Genomic DNA, 25,564 nt, shown 5'->3' with positions numbered 1-25,564 from the left:
TCCCTGTTCTGGACGATTCCATACCTTGGTTTCATTGCGGAAGACTTTTTGAATGTCCTATAGTGACGTGATCAAGTAGACTACAAAGAGAAATCAACCATGGGCACATAAAAAAATTCTATAATGTACTTCTGTTGACAATTTCCTTTCTTCACTCGTAGTTAGACAAAGCGAAGTGTTAAAACCATTCTAGATTATTCCTTCCCCATTCTAGATGATCTCTTCAAAGCAGTTTTTCACCTAGACATTGCCGTGTTGTGCATTCTTGGCGTATTTACATGCACCCGGAAGTATATGGATGGATGCAGTTATCGGGTTTGTTATGAAACAACGGATATAAGATGCATTAGAGAACCTCCATTTTGCCAGCAACCTAGTTATAGTTCGCCCTCATGTGACATCCATCCTCAGGCCTTACGGTGCCGGATCTGCTCTTTGTTTATTTGGGGTTTTCGGCTCGAAGAATGGAGCCGAGAATATGGGGTTGGCGATTACTCCCTATCACGCACACTCACAACTTGGTGAGCAGGGAAAATATTTTTTTTTTCTGGTCGATTTTTCCCATCGCGTACATTCACACACTCACACAGAGACGGGATTCCACACTTGAGTATGCGGGAACTAGCACGTATACCGGTACTGTGCTCGTCCCTGGACTTGGAGCAAAATCGCGGTACGGCTGCGTATGCATGTGTGTTTGTGTAGTGCGTGGTGTGCCACTACCATAAAGCTGTTGTTAATGTTTGGGGCTGGGTCATTGAACACATAGAACACAACGTATACTGACAGATTCGCAGTCCCCACAAGTCAGGCGATCCTTTCCATCCTCCGCGCATCCTTTTTCCCAAGCCCAAGCAAGCGCGGTTCGGTGCATATTTCAGGCGAAGGCACCCAGCATCGGCAAGGTGGCGAGCGAATTGTGTACGGGTAGACATAAACAATACCTGCCGCCATTTGCCGTTGGCGGATATTGTGATTGTACAGGTGTGTTGGCAGTTTCTGGACGATCTTTTGGGGTATAGTTATGCACCTGATACTAAGACACGTTTGCTTTACCAAATAGGGCTCTTTAACGTTTCATAACATAAAGTGCTTTATTTTTTTTATATCATGCCATGGAGCACACAAATGGAAACCACTGTGGATAGTGACCTTTTTTTCCATTCTTGGTAAAGTGGTAAAGTGTGCTGACGCGCACGCCCCAAAACAGTACCAGCCCACCCTAGCGAACCCCCTTAGAAAAATGCTCCCCAGTTAAATAATTATTTTGACGGTCTAGCCAAGAGTGAGAGGTGTCTGTGTTTAACACCGACCATAAATGGTTAAATTATTATACGCACAACGACAGAAGAGATGGATTGGGGGAAATAAAATGGACGCTAACGTACATGGCAACACGATGTTACACATCTGCCAAAGTTTGTCTGGATACAGTTTTCTAGATTGTTCCAGGATTCTGGGGATATACTGAAGTAACTAACTGAAGATTCTAGTTAATGAATATTTTTGAGCTAGCAAACTAAAATCAGAGCATCATCTAGAATATAATGGATCGAAGTTGTGATTGTGACGAATTTACTATCTTCGGTTTCATTTCCAGGCTCTTGAGATTGTTTGTGCAACACTATTAGCATAAATCGTAGCAATAGTATATCCCGGGAGCAGATTGGCGTAATGTACGCTAAAGAGTCCCCCTCCCCCATAATCCCCGCATATCATTGCCGGCAAACATTGGGAGTGTCAGCGAAACCTGTCCCGTCGGCTCGCCCAAGTCCTTTTCCTAGCGAATTTGCGCTAGTGTTGGTAGATTGTCTGACCGCGTTTTTTGAGTTGCGCTTGTAGTAGTGAGCGGTTGTATTCCCGGTTAATGCAATTTTGCCGTACAGGTAAAGGGATGTAGAGGTATTTTTTGGATAATCAAGGAGTGGTATAAAACCGTCGAAAAGCCCAAAAAGAGTTGCATCACTCGCGATGGTTTTAACGAGCAATCAGACAAAAAGTTTTAATGATGTATAGGCAAATGGCATGGTTTTGATCGAAGAATTAAATAAATATATCAAAATATTAATTAAAGAAAAAAGAAATCTCACCCTGCCATAAAAATGGTTATGTGAGAGGAGGTTAGCTACAACAAAGAGAGAGAGAGAGAGAGAGAGAGAGAGAGAGAGAGAGAGAGAGAGAGAGAGGGAGAGAAGGTAAAAAAGAGAGACAAATGTAATATCCTTCTGGTAGCATGGTTTCGCATGCCTTCACAACATTCTTCTGCATGTAAAGACACACCAATTTCTTCAACAACTTCCGGGTGTTGAGAGTATCTCGTTGCTATCCACAGCGTACTCGCAGCTTCCGGTTTCTGGTCACGCTTATCAATGTATGACACCAAAAGAACCAACCCAATACACACACGCACGCACACACACACAGACGCAGTACCAACCATGTAAAGTACGCAGGAATCTTTTAGCTGACATATTTTGCACCGTACCGGTGCGCTGGTGTTTGCGTGTATTGTGTCGGCTCCAATCACCACACGCGCAGTTCGCGCGTGTGTGCGAGATCGAACGTGCTAGACGGTAAAATAGGAGTTCGCGCTCGCCCAAAGAATGCCGGCAGGAGCAGTTCGTTCGCACACATTGAAAGGGGAGCAGCAGCAGCAGCAGCAGCAACGGACAAGAGCGCGCGCACTCGTACGGCACATTGGCGACGACGCTTCCCGGAGTCAGAGTAGCACACACGCTTGTTCGCCGCGGTACGTTTATTTTACGCGAACGACGGTACAGTGCGAAGCGAAGAAGGATCCTCAGGACACGTACAGTGTGCGGTTTGTTTTTTTTTGTGCTCAATCCGGATCCACACACCGCACCAGGCGAAGGTGTCCGGCTTTAGCTTAGGGGTGCCGTTACGTTGTTTTGTTGGTTTAATCGTCCGGTCGTGGTCTGCTAGAACGGAAGTCGCGTTTTTTGGATGTGAATTTACGTGTGTCGGTGTACGCGTTTTGGGTTTTTTTTTTGGTTTTAACTACGCTACGACTGTGCACAAAGTGAGCGTGCATGTGCATATGGGCTCTTGTACTTGTGGTGCGAAAATATAGTGTGCCCCCGTGACGGTGAAAAGTGTGTTTTTCTTTTCGCGGTACCTGCGGTTTCCCTGCGAGCAGCAACAACGGTGCTATTGCTCCGTAACATTATACGTCGCCCGAGGTCCGGCACGCATCCCAACCAAATAGTGTAAATAAGTGTGTGCAAGTCCCCCAGTTGCCTGCAATCAACCTGTCCGGGACGGCGATCCTCCTGCGGGGGAAGTTTTTTTTTTCCTGTACAAGGCACACCGCCAAGCCGTACTACCGGAGGATTTGTCTGTTCTTCTTCTTTTTGTTGTTGCTGTTGTTGTTGGAAGAACAGAAACTGTATCCACCGGCCAATCCCCCTATCAACCAAGAAAAAAAAGCAGGCGAACAACAAGGACGCAAAGAACTCCAGAATTGCTCAGGAAAATATCGGTAAGTGGAAAGACTCCCCCAGAATCAGACACACGCACACAACACACACATACACGTACACAATAATCGTTGTATGGGTGTTTGTGTATGTGTGTGCACGTGTGTGCCCTCCAGTACCTAGTAAAATGCTCCTTTTTGCCGGCGACGTGGGCAGGGTTTTTGTTTTACCGGTATCCATAGCACAGTGCCGTGAAACAGTGTGAGTGTGAGAGAGTACGGCCAGGAGAGAGACGTCCCCAGGTATCGTGAGTCGTCCATCGGCACCGGACAAACTAGCAAAGCCCCCTTGTAGACTAGACGGGCGCGCCCGTATTCCTTATGCGAGCCGGGGAGGGGAGAACGAACGAATGAGTCGATACAACAAGCTTTCCATCTTTACGCATCACATACACACACACAAACAGGCCCGCTAGGACGAGCTACATCCTTTGTCCCCATTCCTGTCTACTACACTACTACTAGTACTACTAGTACTACTACACACAGCTCCTTGCTTGCGGGTGAAAAACTGTGCAAACCCGGAGCCGTGGCGTCTGCGCACACACACGCACCCACACCCAAGTACACTAGGACGGGGGAGTAAATACGCGGAAGCGAAGTAGTGTGTACGTTTACTGCTGCTTGCTGCTGTGGCTCTATACACGGTGTATGTAACTTTTTATGTATAGAAATTTACGTCGAAATTAAGGAAAATATAAACTGCCCTGTTCGGTTCCTAGTATATCGCCGGAGGCATTTTTACTATGGCACAATCCAGACTTGTGCACTTTCCTACCCTGCTACCTTCTTATCCATTTTCTATAGGTTAAGATTTTCACGGAACGTTGTCCTCATTTCTACGATTTTGGGTCTCTGCCTCGAAAACAGATAAACTTCATGTTTGTTTTATATATTTACCAAGTAACCCGTTTGCGGTATTAAAAACACTATTGTAACACGCATCAAAGTTTGTGATACGTGTATAATATATTACTAGTAGTAAAAAGAGATCAGTAGACATCGTCGTCCAACAAATTTTCAGGAATTTGCGCGCCTAATAAAAAGCAACTCCCATTCTACATTGTCTCTCGCCCTGTCTTTCGTATTCTACACCAACTCTAGTAGAAAGTTTAATGTTTGTTTTGGTGTGTTTCTTTTTGTTGGCAAAAAAAACCGGCATATAATTGTGTACTACTTGGAAAGCCGTGTCTTGGACGTACCGGTGCACCTCGTATTTCTTGGGATTCTCAAGCGAGTGATAGAAAGTGGTAGTAGACGGTATTTGCTATTCGTTTTCGTACTCCCAGCGGTATCGAGATCATAACTTTAGTAATCTTTCAACCTGGTATGACAACTCAGCTATAATTACTTCATCATCCAATCACTTCCAAGGTGTAGTTTAACTCCTCGTTTATGTCCCATTGCATTACCATTTCTTAAACCTTGAAAACGGCCAAAATAGTTATAATGTGTTCGAAGACGAGCGATCCCCTTCTAGATTCCCTTTTTCTTCCCATTCGTCCCGGATAAGAGAAGAACTTCTTCCCAGCTTAATGCAGGGAGTGCAGTGCAAGCTAAACTATGCACCTAACGCAAATTGACATTTGCAACTTATTTTTAGCATGGCACAAAAAAGGAAATGTAAAACCATTTGCACCGATGGCTTGGGCGTGCGTCTTCCCATCGAGGGAACAGAGATTTTGTCATGTTCGCGTGCGTGTGCCGCGGGAGTACACGGCAAGCATTGTGCGATGCTGTGAGTTTGATCTTATTTGGATGCTGATTCGCTACCACGAGTGGCGAGTCGGGGTTTCGATGCCGTCCCATCGATAGTTGGTGCGGTAACTACCGCAACTGAAACAACAATAAGTGCTATTTGTTGAACTCCACAGACAGCAAGTCTCAAGAGTGGGTGCGTTAAAGCTTTTGAAGTGATGTTCTGCAACTTACCGGGAAATTGTACTTTCCTGCTTTCTGGATAGTAAAAACTACTTCAATTCAGATACAAACAGAGTAGGCAAACAGACTCAGCAATATTCTACGTCGGAAATCCACCACTGAGGAGGACAAATCAACACATCCTTGGTATCCTCTGTATACCGACTTGCGGTCGGAAATCACAATCACAGACTGCTGGGCTGTGGATGGCTGGGACAGACAACAAAGACGCTCAACTTCCTGGATACCCAACCCCACTATCTGGGTCCACTATCGCGATATGGAAACATTGAAATTGATGATGTCGTCCATCAAAAGATTTAAACTCCGTCGTTCGTCTGCTATGCAATGCCTTTCTCCATCTCCCCCCCTCCACATTACATAGTTCTAATTCTGATCTCTACCTTCTGAAGAAAAAGGGATCCAATCCTTCCGAATTGCATGGATAAAGAAACAAAAGGGGGGGAGAAAACATGAAAAATGCCAAAAGTGCTGTACGCGCATACACACTCTTTTTGTTGTTAGTACAAATGTTAAGCAATACAGAACAGCCGCACTTCTTCGCAACTCTGCTTTGTTGTCGGTCTTTCCTTGTTTTTTTTTTCTTCAAAAAAAAGGGGGCAAACGTAACAGCAGCTGCTTTTTGGAAGTACAGCGTGTTTCTTCCTTACTTCCTACCGTGCGCCATGTGTGCGCACACTTTCGTTTAGCAACATGCCAGTTGCTCAACTACCTGTGATGAAGCCTTCAACTCAAGAAAAAGTGTGTAGCCTGCTGCTACGCCACAAACGCAACGAATGATCGGTAATGAATGTTTCAGAAATGAAGTTGCACCCGGACGTTTGTACCGGGTGGTTGCATACCTTCGCAAGCAGAAGGACGAAGAAAGGGCCGGCTGACTGTGTGTGTTTGTGTGTGTGTGTGTGTGTTATAAGAAAGGTGTTGTGCAGCTTTCCCCGATCCGAAGCTGATCTCGTTGCCGGTAACTGCCACACATCTGTTCGCGCGACAATCAGCATCGTCCTTCTTCACGCTGCCCTTTCTGCCGCAGGCCGTGGTCCTCGGACGTGTGCGTGTGTGTGTTTTTAGGACACAGGAAACAGGATACCGTGCAGAAAAAAAAGGTTATTGCCTAGTTGCGAAAGGTGAGAGACAGCTGAGAGCGGCAGAGCGAGCGCGCAAGCGATTGTTTGTAATGTGTGCGTGCGTTTGCAAGGATAAATGCCTTACCTGGGGTCTTCACTGCGTTTGATTTCTGATAAAAAAAAAGGAAGCAGTTAACCCCCGGCAATGTAAGGGAACCGTCTTGCCGTGCCGCTTGGGCTTAGGCAGACGCAGGTAGAGTTGGGAAATTATTACAACAAGGGGTCCCTTTGTTATTGTATCGCCGTTTTGCATCTGCTCCGGTACACTGTGTGGCCCGAATATTTGTCGCTTGATGGGTTTTTTTTTCTTTCTTTTTTTTGTTGTTGATCGGAACCGGCATCTTCAGACAGGACAGCAAGGACAACCCGCTTAAAACGGATGGGATAAGGCATGGTAAACTCCAACGAGAGAGTGTTGCCCCTTGGGGTATCTATGTATGGGAAGAGTATGAAACTATTTGCATCATACCAGACGTCCATGTTGGATTGGTCTAATTATAATGTTCCAACCCTAAGGAAGGCGTTTGTGTTTGGTATAGCCAGCGTTCCTTAACTAGCTTATCCGTGTAACGATTCTAGCCAGATAAATAGAGAGTAAGGTGTGCCTTTTTTTACCTGCGTTATTCAAACTTATTTTTCTTGATTTTAAAATATTCATTCTAGTGTGAAGCAGAACGTTCAAGATCTGGGGTTTGAATCAATTCTGCTATAGATGTCTTCAATCCTTTTTTTTTGGGTACCATGCCATTTTAGAACCAATTAGCTGAGCGATACGCACACATGTGTGTGATGCGGTAGCGTTTGTCAGGCAAGACGCGCTTAGTTAAGATTTACAGTGAATCAAAATGATAACTGCACAAGTTACAATTTTCGTGGTCATTTTCTAACTAAATGGTTGGATCTGTTCGATCGTTGAATGTAACATTGGTTGCAGAACTATGCCTGATGAAGTCCTTTTTGTCGTCCTCCTTTCAGTGAGATTGTTACCTTTGTTATAAACAAAGCAACCTAGAGTTCTAGATCTAACAACTCGTATGTCGAGCGCATGTACGAGACCCTCTTTGTTTGAAGGCACCATTTAGGGATCATTCAACTATGACGTAACAAGTAGGGAGCTCGGTGGTGGGGGGTCAGATTCAGGTATTGAATTCAGATTCAACTGGAGCATATGCCATGTATAGGACATGATATTTGAAATATTATTTTCTTTTAAAATAAAACTGTTCGATGTTACCTTTACTTCCCTGTAACTCTCAATGGATCCACAATAATTGTAAAGGCCACGAGAGACTGAAACAAAAAACAAACTAATTCGATCCCGTTCAATCCACACTCTTTTCATCTCCTTTTGCCATTTCCCCCCCCCCCCCCCCCTCCCCCCCACCGAAAAGGAACGTTCGCGGGGATCTTTCGATCTCTTTTGGGTATAGAACAGCCGAACCGGCATCAAATCCAGCACAAGAGGGCTTTTTTTATTCAAGTGATGTGTGTGCATGCATGGAGTTGCAAAAAAAACAACAAATCGAAATGCTATAAAATTCGACCTTTTTTCCAATTCCTTTCACAATACTCACTCAGATTGCGGTTCTTCAGCGAATAAGACGTGCGAGGTAGCAGTTCTTTTAAAATTGCATTTTAATCCGCACATTTCTTCCATCTTGCAACTCTAGGGAGGTTCGTTGCTTGTTGCTGCGTGCTGTCTCATTCACACGGAAGGGACCGTATTCGGCATAGTTCTTCGTTTTTTCATTGCACTGTTTTGTACACACCCCTGTGTCGGTAAACGTGTGCATGCCGGATCGGCTAAAAACATGGTACGGGTTGAGAATGCTCTGGCATTACTGGCAAATTCTCACATCTATCGGCCGGATCTGGGGTTTCACCGGGGGGATTCTTGCTTTGATGCCAAAAACCTAAAAGTGAGAGTGAATTCAACACGCGAAAGCGAACAGAAGGTGTAGAAAGAAACAAGGGAAACAGAGAGAACAGAGTAAGATCTTTTTTTTCTTTTTTTTCTCGTAAGAAACTCAAATTAAATTTTACAAAAGAAACGCGAAAAAAGCTACTCCTATAAAGGATGTTGTTAATATGGCCTTCGCCATAACAATAAAAAGGCAGTACTTTGCAGATATAAGTGCAAAACTGACTAAATCATGTTATGCTACTTAAGGTGCTTGATGTAAATCCTTATCTTGTGAGAATCAAATAATGTGAGATGTTCAAGATTAAAGAAGAGTAGAGAGAGAGAGAAACATTGTAATCATTGTTCTTCAGTGTTTTTCGATCTGTATTTTAATATTTTAGATTATTAACCAAATTTAAGCCACTACGCTCGGTGTCACTGTCCCATGAACCTAACGTCTTGGCCATGTACTACTCTGTAGTACTCTACATACATAATGCTGTTCCTATTAATTTGTTTGAATATTTGAAGATACTCTGCACGCAAAAAAATACAATAGGTTAAGATACCATGTTGGACGACTCTCTTCAATGTCGTCTATCATCATTTCCTTTATCCGTAGCTATCTTATTCCTTCCTCACATCGCTTTATGTGCTTGTTCTTGTTTTTTTTTCCTTGGGAAACGTATGAAAAGAAGCAAAGAACGAAAAATGAAACGATAACACAAAAAAATCTACTGAACAAAGCAACTGAGAAAAAAAGAAACGCACCAGAGATGAAACAAAAGGGATAGACAGAAACGGGAAAAAAACCACGTGCTTTTCAGACGAACGAAGAGCCCCTTTGGCGATTCTGCCCTAACAAACGGCTGTTCCACCATTACCCACCAGTTCTACCACAATCGCCGCCAGAGTACGATGCGTTCTCAAGGCGAAATGGAGAGTTGCATTAGCATTTTGCAGGGTTTGTGCGATTCGTGAGGTTTTGTGTGGAAGGCTGCGTTAAAAAGCCGTTTTGGGCGAATATCTTTGCACAGGTAATGTACATGAATTACTACTAGAGAAAGTTAAGTAGCGTGCGAACGTTTGTGGCATTTTAAGCAGAAATAAGATTATCTTTTAAAGTTCTTCAATAGATGAGGCATTTCAATAGAGGAAAAAAGTATTGGGAAGTACTTAAGTACTTTAAATCATAGCCTGCTAGTGGGACAGTTGCACTAGACAACGGCTGGTAGGCAAGGACTTACCTTTAGAAACCCTGGATCCTGGCAGAGATGATCCACATTGCATGTGCGTAAGAGCGAGTTAAATATCTAATTATCCACGTCGTGTTCCTCCTTCTTCGCAATGTTCCCAGCGCACACCAGCTGCTTCTCTGTCGGATGGAAGAGGAGGGCTACCGCCAGACGCTCACATGCAATAACACATACACACAGCATTGCCGGGATGCGGACGACGACGACGACGTATGGTCTGATTTGCGGAGACCTCGTCTGGATGTTGTGTGTTGAGGTTTCTTGGTTTGTCCGCGCGCGTTCTCTGCTACCGGCAACGCATTCGTACGCGGCTACGGTCCATCGTCCACGGGTGTCGTTCACTTGTACAATGGCTGTCAAGGCGTGCGGATCACCGTTTTACCTCCATAGTGTATAGTGCGTGCGGTGTTGAGTGTTTCGGTTATTTTTTTTTTGTTTCTTGTGCGTTGTATTCACACATGCGTACTTTCCTTAGCGTGGCTTCTAACGCACCGAGGTGCTGCGCGTATTGCCGGTATAGAAGGTGACAGATGCTCGGTGGAGCAGTGGCGATAGCAGAACAAGTTGTAGACGTGCTGAGGTGTGGCAGAAATCCACCCGGTACCGGCCGGTAGTCAATGTGTGGATTGTGGATTGATCGGCTGAAGGAAGTAAAACAAAGAAGCAAATGAAAGAACCGTGAGAGGTTCTCCCTTGCCGTGCGCGCCTCTATTCTGCATGGTTAGTTTCGTGGTTGTCTAATTTTGATTCCTTGTCCTTAAATGCGAGGCGACGCTTGCAACCTTGCTTCATAGTGTACCTTGATATGTGTTTGGTTGTGTGCATGTGTTGAGGAATGTTCCATACCTTATTGTTGGGACATTTTAAAAGAATTCATCGCTGTTTGCCTGCTAATAACTGCACTGGACATCATCCAGACCTCAGGAGGCTATTAGGTGTTTTCAATTAATGATCTCTCAATCTTGGTGGTTTCGCGATCATCGATTCGAAGATTTCCAATTGTCTTATCAAATCCTAAGATATCCTGAACCTGAGATCCCGATCACCTATCAACCAACCACACACCAGCCCAATCAACGTAGCGAATATCTTGCCAAAAGTGTACCGGCACTGCATATGGATAGCATGTGAATGGAACAGAATAAAGATCATTAAATAGTGCAAATAGACGTGGAGCGACATTTCTCACCGCGACTTTTCTCGTCAATATTCGATGAAATGCGATGAAAAGTCCATATATAAAAAAACAGCACCTAAACGTCGTGGGCATAGAAACACATAGAATTATTTCATCACAGTAGCCACAGAAATGTCTCGCCCAGCGATTTTCCTTTGTTTGCTAAATTGAACTACTTTGCTAAATATCTCACTGAGAAATATCGCTCCAGGCCTACTTGCACGGTTAGAGTTGCCCTTCTACCAAACAAATATTAAGAAGCTGACGGTGTGTTCTGGTATGGTTCGCTGAAGCTATGCATCAGAATCTTCACCATTTTTGTTGGAAGTGCCTAGCGATTCTAGAAAGTTTGCCCCGAAAGAGTGAAGTAGATCTTGTGCTAGTGAGGCTAGTGAAACATCCTTCTTATTCCTTCCAGGATTCTTCCTTCCAACGTCCGACCGATTCACGATAAGACCGGTACCAAATCCCATCCGGACCTGTCTCATTGAACACTTCCAGACATTATTTATATCTCAACATTCCATAACATACCTGTTTTGTCAACAAAAATGTACTAATAGCATTGCATTTTCTCTTCTTCTTTTTTTTAGGTGTACATCAGTAAACAATAAATTAGGATATAAAAATCCGTCGGACTATATTAGTGGCTACTCGTACGGGTACAAAGAGCAATAGCATTTCTATCATACAAGCTGATATATCGGAAAGCATTTTTAAACTGTACGTGTGTTGCGGCATACTTCAACTACCCAATATATTGCCCGTTGCGCGGCAAACCCGGATCGTAGTGTGCGAGAATGGATGATTTTTCGCTAGCCTTCGATGACAATCGCCAGTCACTGTCGGTGGCAACGGCGGCCACCACGCTGGCACAGCTAACGTCGCAGTTCGACGATCTGCATCTTGGGAATGGCGATACGACGGCGGCCAGCCTACTGAACGGATTGGTCGGCGGTGGGCTCAGTAGCATCGGTGGCCTGCACAGTCATCATCATCACACGCTCGCATCGCTAGCCGGCGCGGACAGTGGATTGCTCGAACGACATCACCATCTGAACGGTGGTCTAGGCAATGGTTGCAGTAATGGTGGTACCGGAACAGGTGGCCAAGGGGCCAACGCAACCAATGTTCTCGACACGTTCGTGGCGATGGTTAGTGGGCTGACCGGTGTGTGTGCGAATGGGGCTACCAATGGCGGTGGTAATGGCGGTATAACGCAGCAGGGCGGTGGTGGCAACAACACCACCAACACCAACACCTCCCTAAACAGCACCAACAGCAAGCTCGAGGAGCGCCCGGTCAAGTATAAGTCGCATACCGAGTGCGTTCCGGTACCGTCGTCCGAGCACGTGGCGGAAATTGTTGGCCGGCAGGGCTGCAAGATAAAGGCACTGCGGGCGAAAACGAACACCTTCATCAAGACGCCGATCCGGGGCGAGGAACCGATATTTGTCATCACCGGCACAAAGGAGGATGTGACGCGCGCCAAGCAGGAGATCCTATCAGCGGCGGACCATTTCAGCACGCTGCGCTCGTCGAAGAAGCAGGCGATTGCACTGCTGGCGGAAAGTCGCAACATGCTCGGGTACAGCATGCCGGACGAGATCACGATCCAGATTCGGGTGCCGCAGAAGGTGGTCGGGTTAGTCGTCGGTCCGAAGGGTGCCACGATCAAGAACATACAGCTCAAAACGAACACCTACATCATCACACCGAAGCGCAACCAGGAGTCGGTGTTCGAGATCACTGGGCTGCCGACGAACGTGCACACGGCACGGCAGCTGATCGAGGAGCACATTGCAACGCGTGCCGGCACAACGTCGGCAACTGCCGGTGGTGGTGGCGGCAGCAACGGTGGCGGTGGTGGTGGCGGCAGTAGTGCTGGCAGTGGTAGTAGCAGCAGTAGCAGCAGTAGCAGCACTACCAGCTCCAGCGGATCGTCCTCCTCATCCGGGCACGGTATCGGTGCGGGCGGTTTAAGCAGATCGGGTTCCTCCAGTGTGGCCAGCAATGGGAATGGTCCGAACCTGGGCTGTCTGTCCGGTAGCGTAACCGGTAGTGCGGGCTCACTCATCAGTGGCTTTCTCGGTGGTGGCGGTGGAGTAGGTGGCGGAGGCGGAGGCGGAGGAGGAAATGGTCTGCTTAATGGGAACCAATACCATCACCCTCATCATCATCTGCAGGAGCAACATCCGCATCATCAGCAACATCACCATAATCATCATCATCATCACCATCAGGGGACACTACTGAACAGTGGTCTGTCGAGTGCCTTGAACGACGGTGGTAGTAACGGTGGGGGCGGTGGCCTGCTCGGTGGTATTGGCGAGCACGATTTCGAGGGCAATCAGTTCATCATCGAGAATCTGCTCGAGTACTTCAACAACATGTCCGGCACGAACGCTTACAGCTCGCCGACGTCGATGGGCGGTGGTGGACCGGGTGCTATGACCGGTGCGGGCACGGAACACATTCCGGACTTCCGCAGCATCTGGGAGAATTTGAGCGAAAGCCAAACATCCGTCACGACCACCGATACGGACAATTCGTCGCTCGTCTGGACGCTGCCGTCATCGCCACGGAACTCCGTGTCGTACAGCCCGGACGACTTTATCTTTCAACGATAATTTCGGCACTGCCAAGGTGTGGGGCGGTGTGGGTCATTATTTATTATAATTATTATCTTTTTTGCACAAAACGTACAGATGAGTGGTGGCGCTAGTTTCACCAAAGGCAGGATGATGTACAAGCAATAACACGAATCGTTTGCTTAACGTGCATACGCAAAACATCATAAAAAAGAAACTAAGTAAGCCAGTGCAGTTGTTTGCACTCAAGAAAGCACGAAGAAGAATGGAATCGATAGAAGGTTTTTGAGGCATGCGTGGTACGAGCGGCTAAAGATCCGCTCAAAAACCGTTCAGATCATGATGAAAACGAATGGTTAACGCGCAAAGTGTACATATAGAAATTTACATTCACACTAATTTGTAAGCTTGTTTGCATATGTACCCCAGTTGTTAATCGATTTGATCTGTGAGGTTATTAGATTTTCTTTACATCCCGTTTCGAGTTATTCTATTTTATTACGATTTTTAAATACTTTGTTCGTATGTTTATTTTCTTTTTTTTTATTTGAAGCTTATTGTTCCGATCAATTATGTTATGTGCAAGTTTTATACTACGAACGAGAATTTACGCTTTCATAGAGAAGAATAATTGTGCATTTTGTTTAGGTAAAAGATTTAGCCACCACAACCAAAAGGGATATTGGTCGGATTGATACCAGTGTATGCCGGTTAGATTGTAACAGCTACTGTTATTGTAGAGGAAGACAATTTATAGCACGGCACAGATCGTTTTATGTGAGTTATATGAATAAGTTTGATTCTTTTAATATAGTACACACTGTACCGGTCAAAAGAAATGTTATCAATCGTCAACAGTAAAGCCACTCTAACACTCAAAACACACACTCAACAGCGAGTGGTATGCAGAGAGAGAGAGACGGAGAGAGAAAGAGAGAAAGAGAATATGTTTGGATAGAAAATGATAAGAGGCATTAAATCTTTTGAATCATATCTACTCTTATAGTAAAGAGTATCAGAATATTCGCATAATTATCAAAAAACGTCAAACATGCTACTGTGCAAGATAATTCTCATGTCGATGTATCATACATTATTGTTTTTTTTATTGCTGTTTTATCAATCCTGGTATGATTTGATAACAGCGATCATAGCATTTTAGAACACATCGTTTATTTAAATTCAAATTTAAATGTTTGTGTAAATTATTTTACAGGGAAAACATCATTATGATACGATTTTTATTGTGGATTTTAAACAAATTTAGTATAATCTTCAAAAATCAGGAAGTTCACCCAAATTGAATCAAATTAATCCCAAATCCCAAAGTATTGTATATTATTTGCTTATCGTCACTTTCAGCCATGATGTTCAAATCTCTTTCTCTCTTCGTAAATTTCTTTGGCGTTGTGTATTAGTGCGGTACGGTGCGTAAATAAAAAACCGGATAATATTTACCATTGTCTGATAAGAATTAAAAATGAAGCAACAGGGAATAAAGGAGCGGATTATGTACCCCAGGCGCGCAGAGGATAAAACGATTAGAAACGATAATTTTTACAATGATAAAATCGAATACGAATCGCGATGATTGGGTTTGGCAATGTGGTAATCCATGTGGACTCATGGTTTCCGTTCATAATATATCGTAATACATCGCGCACACACATTACGTAACAAGATGAGAATGAATCAGCGAACAATTAGGGGAAGGTGAAAACTATCGTGTTGTATATGTATCATTGTAAACGGAAAATGTAGCAAGAACAATTCATTAACTTCTCACTCATGAACACAACATCCCTCGAAACGGTTTAGTACGGAAAGCGGATTTCTTATAAGTAATGAATAACGATACTCTAATGCAGTGAGTGCAAAGAAAAGGAATGGAGAAGTGCAAAACGGTGCATAGAAGAAATATTTAAAATTAATATATAGATGCATAATACAGAAGTAATATGAAGGCAACCGAATGAAACAGGGGACATGAACAGTTGATTGATGAATAGAGAGAGAAAGTGAGAAAGAAAGAGATGTAGAGAGATAAAGAATAGCCGAAGTTTGATGTTTGTTAGGTTATCTTTATGTTCTATTAGGCCCTTGCATCGGCAACGTGTTGTGGCGTGAGAGGAAATGTTATAGCTTATCCAATTTCGTTTATTTTTGTTTTCTCTCTTTTGTACTCGATCCTAGTGCGTACTAAACCATTCAAAGTTAGGCAATGAAGAGCCAGCATCAAGATGGCGTCGGAGGATAATAGTAGCGCTACCGAGCGCCATTTTAATGATAGGTATGTATCGTTAGAATGTGGTGCATATTTTTTCTTTGTTGGTGAATGTTCGCTCTTCCCTGTTTTGATTTTTTTTTACACACGGACGAAAGTCAACGACAAAGATGAAATTTTTCTCTAGTGGACAGGATTCGGTATGCGTTCATTAATTTTTCTAATCGTGGGTGCAACGGTGTAATGGTTAATTTATTTTCTGCATAGTTTATTTTATTATTCGGAGAGTATTTATACATCGGTATCGGATGGGTGCAACGCAGACACATTTGTGCCGTGGGTTGCGGTTTGGTGGTGAAGTGCTTAAATAGCCGAGATAGATAGATAGTTACATAGTTAGTGAGGGAGGCAAACCGATACAGAAGAAGAAGAAGAAGTAAGGGTAATTATACCCCATTAACACATACACAGAGTATGAGATATTAGTCCAGAGGATTATATAAAGCCTAGTGGGAAACGGAGAGAAAGAAACCATTTGCCAAGGCACTTAAACTAATCAAACATTTAGAGAGGAGTGGTGTAATCGAGATAACAATGGAAAAAAGAGTGAAAATATTATTATTATAAAATATATATATATATATGTATATATGTTAATCTACATCAATTCCGTTAACGGTGCTCAATTTTAGACGGCGGGAAAACAGTTTCAATTTTAACATCTGGCAAAATGATTATTGCCTCTATCAAACATTGATACAATTAATTTTATTTTAATTTGGCTTCATATATGCCATCGTAACCGGTTTACAAGGAATTATGTTTACCACAGAGCCCAGCACTAAGTGACCTCCCCGTGCATCTACGTTGCAATATCAACATTTCTAACTCGATTCACGGTTTAAAAACACTAGCGTTAAAATTAACACTGTAACATTTAGTTGCTGTAGCTCCCGTCGTCTAAAGGAGGAGTCCTTGAACGAGAACTGGAAAGAAGGAACGATTTTGGGCGCGAAAATCCAAACTCTTAAGAAAACGAATAATTATTACCCAGCTTAAGGAAGGCACAGTGTGGAGTAAACATATTCAATAAAGAGAAGATCGGATAGTTGCATTTGGGCGCGTGTGAATGTGTGTATGTAGTAGGTGATAAAAAAACGTACGGATCGAGTGTTTGATACAACACGAGAAACAAACTATATTGTGCGAAACACGGTGGAAAAGATGAAAACTGACTAAAAGCGTAGCCGTAAGGGTGAACCTTACCTTAAGGAAGGTAATACATTGATGTAATATTTCATACAATCGCAGTGAAAACGTACACCATTATACATGCATAATACAGACGTACACGTACAGAAAAGCTGTTTATTTTTATAGTAACAAAAAAAAACATCTAAATCATATATAACGCAATTTAACATGACACGGTAACGAATTGGGCTAAACGAAGGTGAAAACAAAGCATCAATACAATATAACTAAAATTGGCTCTTCCGGTACGGGGGTAGGTAGGGTAGGTGACCGAACACACGAAAATACGATGGAGCAAAATTAGTGAAAGTGAAAAAGGGTTAACGCGCTCCTCTGCCACCGGTAGTACTGTGTTCCATTATCTCTGGGAAATTGCCGAGGTAAAGAGAGAAGCAGAAAAAGGAGAAGAAAAAAAACAAAACAAGGAGAAGTAATAAGAGAATATAAAACAGATATTGAATATTCCTATACAGATATATATAGATATATATATAGTATATAAATATATTTATGTACAGATATACCGCGTAGGCTGTAGTGAAAGAGAGGTTGCGTTTCAATGTTTTATGCTCCTATTTTTTTTGTTTGTGTTTTTCGCTCCCGTTTTGATGAAAGATGTGAAGGAAGCAAGCAAAAGAAGCAGTGACAACAAAGGGCAAACCAAATCGTATTATGGAACAGCGCAATATAAAACAGTCACTTTCGCCTAGTGAGAAAAGATGGTAGAAATTCTATGCCACACGATCACATGTGGTTGTTTCCGTTGAAAGATTCCTAGTCGCTCGACACAGACACACACACATAGGAGAGAGGATACTACGGTTTAGGCAGATTTTAAAATTTATACCACAAAAAGAAACGAAACAGATACTGCCCCACTCGTTTCCTCATTTCCCTGTAAATCCCGTTCTTACCTGTGCGCTGTGTAGAAGAAATCTACTAATGTCCAATTTAAACACTTTCTAGAGGCTTCTACGGTTGCCAGTAGATGGCGCTTACAGATGTCATTGCAGGTTTTATTAATTCTTTCACTTCTTCCTTACATTTTACTGGTAATTGCTATAGAATATAACCATTTAATGATTGCTGCAATCTTATAAAAATTTCACACCACTCACAAACATTAATACATATGGAACAGCAGCATTCGTATTGGATTCTGCAGGCGCAATTGGTCAACACTGACAGCAATCAAAGCAGATCAAACTGAGCTATATAGGAGGACTGACGTATGAAGCGAGTGAGAGAAAGTAGGAGAGGTACAAGATGGCGATAAAAAAAAGGCAAACATATGATAATATACCATAATTACTAGTAGGGATATCACCTTATAGATTTGTTGTCTGTGTCAATAAGTTTTATAATGTTTCTTTGTATTTATATGGAGTTTATGACGAGCGTAGCAATTACACAAGTCCAGATCGTTTTCTCAATGGTTCATACATATATCCTAACCTAACTAATCTGTGGAATATGCATCGGTACTGCTAGTGTGAAGAATATCATTTGTATGTATTATGCAATGGGGCTACTTAAGACACGATTTCCGTACATTCTCTAGCCATATGAATGCCGCTGTCCTTCCAGAAACCATGTACATGTGCTATAACTGATATCCTGATAGATGTCTAGTATTATGTCTAACGTGACCAAAATGTGACACGGCACTTTATGGCAAAGGAACCCTTCAAGGCAGACTAATAATACCTCACTGGTCCGGTTACTACAATGAGTGTGACGGGGATTACTCCATCTTCACCCCTCTACACCCCTTTGCATCGCTAGTAGTTTAATTGAATGTGCAATTATTGTCATGGTAACATACCGACATGATAAAATGGCCAGCCAGTATGTCCTGTTTTTGGGCGATAATCTGACACTACTGCTACTAATATCGCGTTTTAGCACTATTCTCTTCGTTTGTTGCTGCTAATCATGCATCATGAACTTCGATTCACACACAGCCCAACATTCTGCGTATTATCCAAGACGATAGGCAAGGTGGTGTGTTTCTTCAGTATCGCTGGTAGCAAAGAAAAGATTTATAGTTACGAAAGTGATGAACGTTCTTGAGTCAAACCAAAACATCTATATAAAACAAATAATTTCAGAAAGGATGAAAAGAAGATCTATCTATGAGGGTGCCGATGCGTGTATTTGTCTGACAGATTATGGCATGAACTGACACTTTAACAGTATACAGTTTCATCTTAGTAGCATGGTGTAGTGTGGGTAGTATTCAGCTCCTGTTGGATTGACAGCTGGAATGGTAATTGAAAGGTAATGTTTACGTGTTTCTTTGCCATTTAGGACTCGTTACTTTGTGTATGCATGCCTGTGACGGATAGGATCAACGATTACGTACATAAACAAAAAAAAATCTTCCAACATTCGGTACACATTTACAGCAAAAGTGTGGAACGTATTTAAAAAAAAAACATCCCTGTTTCTTTGATTTGTTTGGTACATTGTATTGAAACATAAAAGTCTGACAATGGTTATTGCTTAGGTTAGGACAACTTAAGACAGAAAAAGAGTATTATAGAGAGAAGAAAACAAAACAGAACGACTAACAAGCAAACTCAATGTTGAAGCAAATGAGACACACTAAAGTTTAACCCCGAAAAAAAAGGCAAAAAAGGAAATGCATTGTGAAGTGAAAAATAACATAACAAAAATTTGCAAATAACGAAACATTCAGGTTTGTGAGAAATTCTACATCTACTAACTGAGCCGCCATGTTGTACGATGAGAAGTTAGATAAAACCAACCTTTCAAACGAATGGTATAATAATCCTAATTAAGGATTTGCACACAAGAAACATATTATTATCTTATAATTATACCCGTAACTAATCCAATAATATTACGACTGTAATGTTTTCTTTTTATTATATATTTCTCTCGATTCCCAGCTATATACAGACACAGAACACACACACACATACAGTAGGAAAAATACACGCAAAAACCCACGTACCACACGCATATGCCGGTGGGCAAAGGTTGCGAGACGAATGCAGTGTAAGAAAACAAAGAAACCATACAAAAAAAGAAAACGGAACAAAAACTGTTCATTTTAACAGGTGCACGCTCGTATACAGCTAAATAATGAGAGCATTAAATATATACAACAACATCAAAACACACACACACAGAAAAGAAAAACAAATCTGCGTTAAAATAATAAAAAAGGACGATGATGAAGAATAAGAAAGAGGTAAAACATTATCGATAAACGATAAGAGCTCAATTTTATATCGAAAAATTTATATACATACTTGATAGATAAAAGAAAAACAAACTGTAAGAATTAGAACGATAAAGCAATAGACGATGATGGCAAACAAGCGTTAAACAAAAAAGAAGCAAACAAAAAGCAAATGCAAACACAATACTTAAGGAAGAACGCAAACAAAAAGAAAATACAATCCAAATGATGTTTCTTGGCACAATTTGGTGTTCTTGTTATTCGGGCAAGTTTTGTTTGAAAACTGTCGTTTCGTTGTTCGATTAATTGCATTCGTTTTGCCTTCCCTCGTTTATCTCTTGTGCGATATAATTGTGTTTTTAGTCCAATTGAGCTTTACCACTAATTTTAGAACGAGTTTTATAAACTCTTATCTGTGTACTAATATCATCTTCATATCTTCTAAGCAATCGAAGTTAAAACAAGACGTTCATTAACTGCCCCTTTTGCTGCGCTGGTTTGGGGGTGCTAATTTTCTTTTTCGTTTGTGTTTTTCATTTTTACGAAATGCAAAAACTGAATTACATTTCACGCGATCGTATCACAAATGCAGCAAACGTCAAGTCGGAAAGCGTTATATGTAAAGGGCAGATCAAATTCCCCTCCCATATACGTGGTTGCAGTGCCTGACAAGTAACAGAAACAAAGAAACACACGAAAAATAAAATAATGAAATGCAGTGCACATATAACAAACTTGGCGGATAAACTCTATCATGCATTCTATGACGTATTGTATTGAAAATTGGTGAGACATACGAACTTCGAACGAACTTCGAAGTTGGACAAGGGTGATGAAAAATATGGTGGTGGTTGTCATATACAACCGCTGCGAAACACTATCGCGAACCCATTCTTTTTATTTTTACTACTAAAAGCTAACCAACACCCCCAAAGAGGAAGCGCGAACGCCATCGAACCCCATTTCTGCTCTGCCCTAGCTAAGTAGTAGAACTACACTACTGACTATCTCTTTGCTTTCACGTCTAACCTTTCTATCGAAACACGGAATAGTAATGTGCGAAACGAACCAGTGAACGAAAGCAGAAAAAGAGATAATAAATGCATTAATGTTTAAATATTTGCAAGCAAATACTTATAAAAGGTGACACTTATAACAAGACAGCCGTTTTGTACGAATAGTAAATCAAATTAGTAATGAAGAGGGAGAAAGAAAGAGCGAAACGAAAGAGAGAGAGAGAGAGAGAAAGAGATAAAGAGTGTGTGTGAAATAATCTACTCAGCAGGAGGAATAAACCATGTAGAGAGACGGCGGTATCGAGAGATCTATAGTTTTTAGTATACAATATACCAATCATGAAGCAATGCCCTCGTAATCTGATGACTGGATAGAAAAATATATAATTATACATAAGATTAAAAAAATACTACTCGGTGAACGATCATCACATACACCCTCATACTCACATACACGATATAACGCGCAAATAGATGCGCCGCACAGCGATTTCAATGCGTGTTAGGAGGAAACCCCTCCGGGAATGCGGAATCAGAATTTCTGACCGGAAGTTACTTTTACAAGATGGCCGGAAATGGATATATCCCTCCCTCTATCCAACACACACACACACACACACATATACACACAACTATACCTGCCAGGAGTGCGGCCAGTTACAATGTCATTAACCAAAACACGTACATTATAGTACACCGGAGGGTACATTCATACAGCGAATACAGCGGGGCGGGAAGAAAGCGAAATAAAGAAAGATGTGACGCAAGGTATTGACCAAAGGCAGTTCCCATTAACAAACACAAAAAAAAATAAAACAAAACAAAAAAAGTACAGACAAACACAGTGAAGGAAATGGCGGGAGAGTCGTACAAGACGAAGAAGACTGTAATGCACTACTCCTAAAATGTTGTATGGGAAGTATTTAGAACAAGTGAACGCGTGAAACAGATATCTAATAAAAATCTTATAATTAGATCCAAAGTACGTTTTGAGTTCATTGCTGTATCTATTATCACAAAACCGTAAGTAGTAAAGAGGGTAGGCCCCATTGGCGGTCGCCTAGGACTCCAGGAATGACTCCGACAGAAGAGGGCGAGGGGGGGGGGAGGGTAGGAGTGGATCGACTCCTGTAAAATTTTAAATTTACCCATCACTAATCGGACTCCATCGGACTCATCCGGAATCGATCGAACTGGTGTAGAATCTTTGAACATGAATGAATGATTCTGAATCTTTATTGTTTAATTGTTTATTGTTTAAGAGTTTCGGGATAGGGCGATCATTTATGATGGTCCCTCAACTCCCCGGTTAGTAGTAAGTATCGCTCAGCATTTTTAATGTACATTAGTAGGCAAGGAATAATAAAAGATTCATGAATTTGTCACGATTCATTTCAATTTATGCAATTAACAAATGTTCTGGGAACCGGCTCACGAATCACGAAGATTCATAAGAATGACTCATTTCAAAAGATTCAATAAGCACAACACAACACACAAGGACCCATTCGGGCTCGATCAAACTCTCGGAGTCGACCGGACTCGCCGGAGTGAATTTTGGTTTTTACTTGGAGTCGGAATCATTTTTTTCATACGCGGAGTTGGAGTAGATCCACGGTTCCACTCCGGATTACACATCACTACTGTAAATGGGAATGAATGTTGGTAGCGGAAGAAAACCCTTACTAAAAGGGGTTCCATGTTCTAAAACTAATTAATTGCCGCACGGTTGAACCAATATTCCCCTTTAAAGCGTTTCCCTACTAATTACAAAAAAAGTGTTTTATTTTATTAAAGTGTATTTTTGCTTCTTAAGAACCGCCAGTCTGTATGAAAACATTTGTTATCACATAGCAGTTTGTTGTGCTTATAGAATTTGTTTAAAAGAGTATGAATCAAAGATTCAGTGAAGAGTCATTCAAATCATCATTCGACTTAATCAATTTTCATGAATCATGAAATATTATTCTGAATCTTTTAGGATTCCCTGGTAACAAACTTAAATTAAAAGTGCTGATCGTGGGGAGGGGAAGGGTGGGGGGAGGTGGCAATTTGCTGCACTTATTCCAAAAGTGCTGACATCCACATAAATGATGCTGGCTGTCCCAAAACTTTAAGGCTTATAATTCAATGAGAATTCGTGAATGTTCAGAACAGAGATTCATTCATTCAGTTCAAAGATTCATTCAGATTCATGACTCTGACTCAGATTCACCCATCACTACATAAGCAGGATAGTCAGTCCTTGCTACGAGGGGACGGTCCGGATGGGATTTTATATACCCAGTCCTGTTGTGTGGAACCAGCGCCATTTATCACTTACACTACCGGACCGCTCCTATTAACAAGAGTTAGTAAAAAAATGTGTTTAAAATTAAACAAAATATGTTATTAACATAAATTCCATCCCATAAATGAAAGAACGGATTTTATCGAGAGTTGCGAAGAGTTGTTGAATTATTTTTTTACTAGGTTTTTCTTATTCATCTCTCAATGAGAGATTTCACAATGAGAGCGTTGAAAAGGACCCAAGAGGTCCAAAAGTCTCTCTAATTCTGCAAACTACCCAACCACCTCTCTCACCGAAGAGCGAAGTGCGTGCGAAAAAATGAGAGAAACTGTGATCCAGCCACTTCGCCAAATACAGTTGTGTAGGTGTGCAGCCGAAGAGATAACGATAATGGAGATAAGGAGAAATTGCGATCAGTAGCGATCGGGCAGTTATGCGTTAAACTTCTAAAACAAAAGCTTTCGGTAAAGTGCGGCAAGCGGCGGCTTCGTTTGTGGGATAAAATTTATTTAAAAAGTTGTTTTTTGGTGTTAAAAAGTGATATCCTTTCTACGAGGATGTTGTTTCATTCAAAGAGTGGTTTGTTCAACAATTTGTGCGTTCATAAATGATGTTAAATTGCAAAGATTTGTTAGCACGTGTTTTCATTGTTCACGGCGTCGGTTTGGTTTAGGTCACTGTACTCTCGCGTGACACCTGTTACTAAGTGTAAGTGAAGGAACAAAGCCGCTGTGTTAAAGTGAAGCTAGCCAAAAATCACAGTATAATTTCTTGAAGCAAATGTAAAATTTTCATTACTTATTGCATTTTAAATCTATTCGACTTTTCTTTTGCAAGGAAAAGATTATACGGAGGTTGGAAAAACGATGAAGAAAAGTGACGCCAGGGCGGGTGTAAGTGTGTTGAGGTAGTGCGTGTGTGCCTCCTTTATGAACTCTTTTGACATTCCATAAGTTATCAATGTATGTTTCGGATTTAACACTATCGTGGTGATCGTGGTTGAGATTTGTTTCTTCTTACGCTTACCTGCGCAGACAATAAATGTTCTTGCGTTCTTACTCCAACGTGAAAGTTATCATTGTGTGTGGGAGTAAAAAATTAACAATCAGTACGTGTACTAAATTTGAAAATTATTTCAATGTGTGTTGTGCTGTGAATTTGTGTTGTGCAATTTTTTAAAAAAGGAAAATGCTGTGAAAAAAGTGTTGGTTGTTTTTTAGTGAAAAGTGATGTCCTTTTCTCAATAAGTTTGTTGTTTATTAAGAAAAATCGTGAAAAATATGTCTTTTTTAAAATTTGTTTTAAATGTGCCAAAGCGCATTAAAATGTGTATGTGTCTTTGGGCACGGGAAAAAGGGCAAATGTTCGTTGTTTTTTAGTGAAAAAAAAGTGAAATGGAAGTGAGTCCTTTTCTCAATGAGTTTGTTGTTTATTAAGTGAAATCGTGAAAAATATGCCTTTTTTATTATTGTTTTAAATGTGCCAAAGCGCATTAAAATGTGTATGTGCTTTTGTGCACAGAAAAAAGGGAAAATGTTCGTTGTTTTTTAGTGAAAAAAAATGAAATGGAAGTGAATCCTTTTCTCAATAAGTTTGTTGTTTATTAAGTGAAATCGTGAAAAATATGTCTTTTTTTAAATTTGTTTTAAATGTGCCAAAGCGCATTAAAATGTGTATGTGTCTTTGGGCACGGGAAAAAGGGCAAATGTTCGTTGTTTTTTAGTGAAAAAAAAGTGAAATGGAAGTGAGTCCTTTTCTCAATGAGTTTGTTGTTTATTAAGTGAAATCGTGAAAAATATGCCTTTTTTATTATTGTTTTAAATGTGCCAAAGCGCATTAAAATGTGTATGTGTCTTTGGGCACGGGAAAAAGGGCAAATGTTCGTTGTTTTTTAGTGAAAAAAAAGTGAAATGGAAGTGAATCCTTTTCTCAATGAGTTTGTTGTTTATTGTGTAAAATCGTGAAAAATGTGTAAATATGAAAAAATTTAAATGTGTGTTAAATGTGACAAAGTGTGCATTTGTGCACAGAAAAAAGGGAAAATGTTTTTTTGTTTTTGCTGCCAAAACGCTATCGATAGA

The 25,564-nt window shown here is 41.5% G+C and overlaps 1 protein-coding gene across 2 annotated transcripts; it reads left to right on the top strand.

Annotated features, from left to right (window-relative positions):
* The first annotated feature begins 235 nt into the window (after positions 1–235).
* Positions 236–22,175, top strand: LOC125766350 (homeobox protein Wariai-like). 2 transcript variants are annotated; one of them, XM_049432227.1, is made up of 3 exons: positions 236–3,499; positions 11,491–12,763; positions 13,022–22,175. In XM_049432227.1, the coding sequence occupies exons 2-3, from the start codon at positions 11,698–11,700 to the stop codon at positions 13,525–13,527; spliced, it is 1,572 nt and encodes a 523-aa protein (XP_049288184.1). In that variant the 5' UTR covers positions 236–3,499; positions 11,491–11,697; the 3' UTR covers positions 13,528–22,175. The 2 variants fall into 2 exon arrangements, with proteins under 2 accessions (XP_049288184.1, XP_049288175.1); XM_049432218.1 differs by having other exon boundaries at positions 11,491–22,175.
* The last annotated feature ends 3,389 nt before the right edge of the window (positions 22,176–25,564 follow it).

Source organism: Anopheles funestus, chromosome X, assembly GCF_943734845.2.
Source record: "Anopheles funestus chromosome X, idAnoFuneDA-416_04, whole genome shotgun sequence".
Classification (NCBI taxonomy): domain Eukaryota; kingdom Metazoa; phylum Arthropoda; class Insecta; order Diptera; family Culicidae; genus Anopheles; species Anopheles funestus.
Note: the sequence above shows the minus strand (reverse complement) of the source record. Positions and strands in the feature narration are given on the sequence as shown.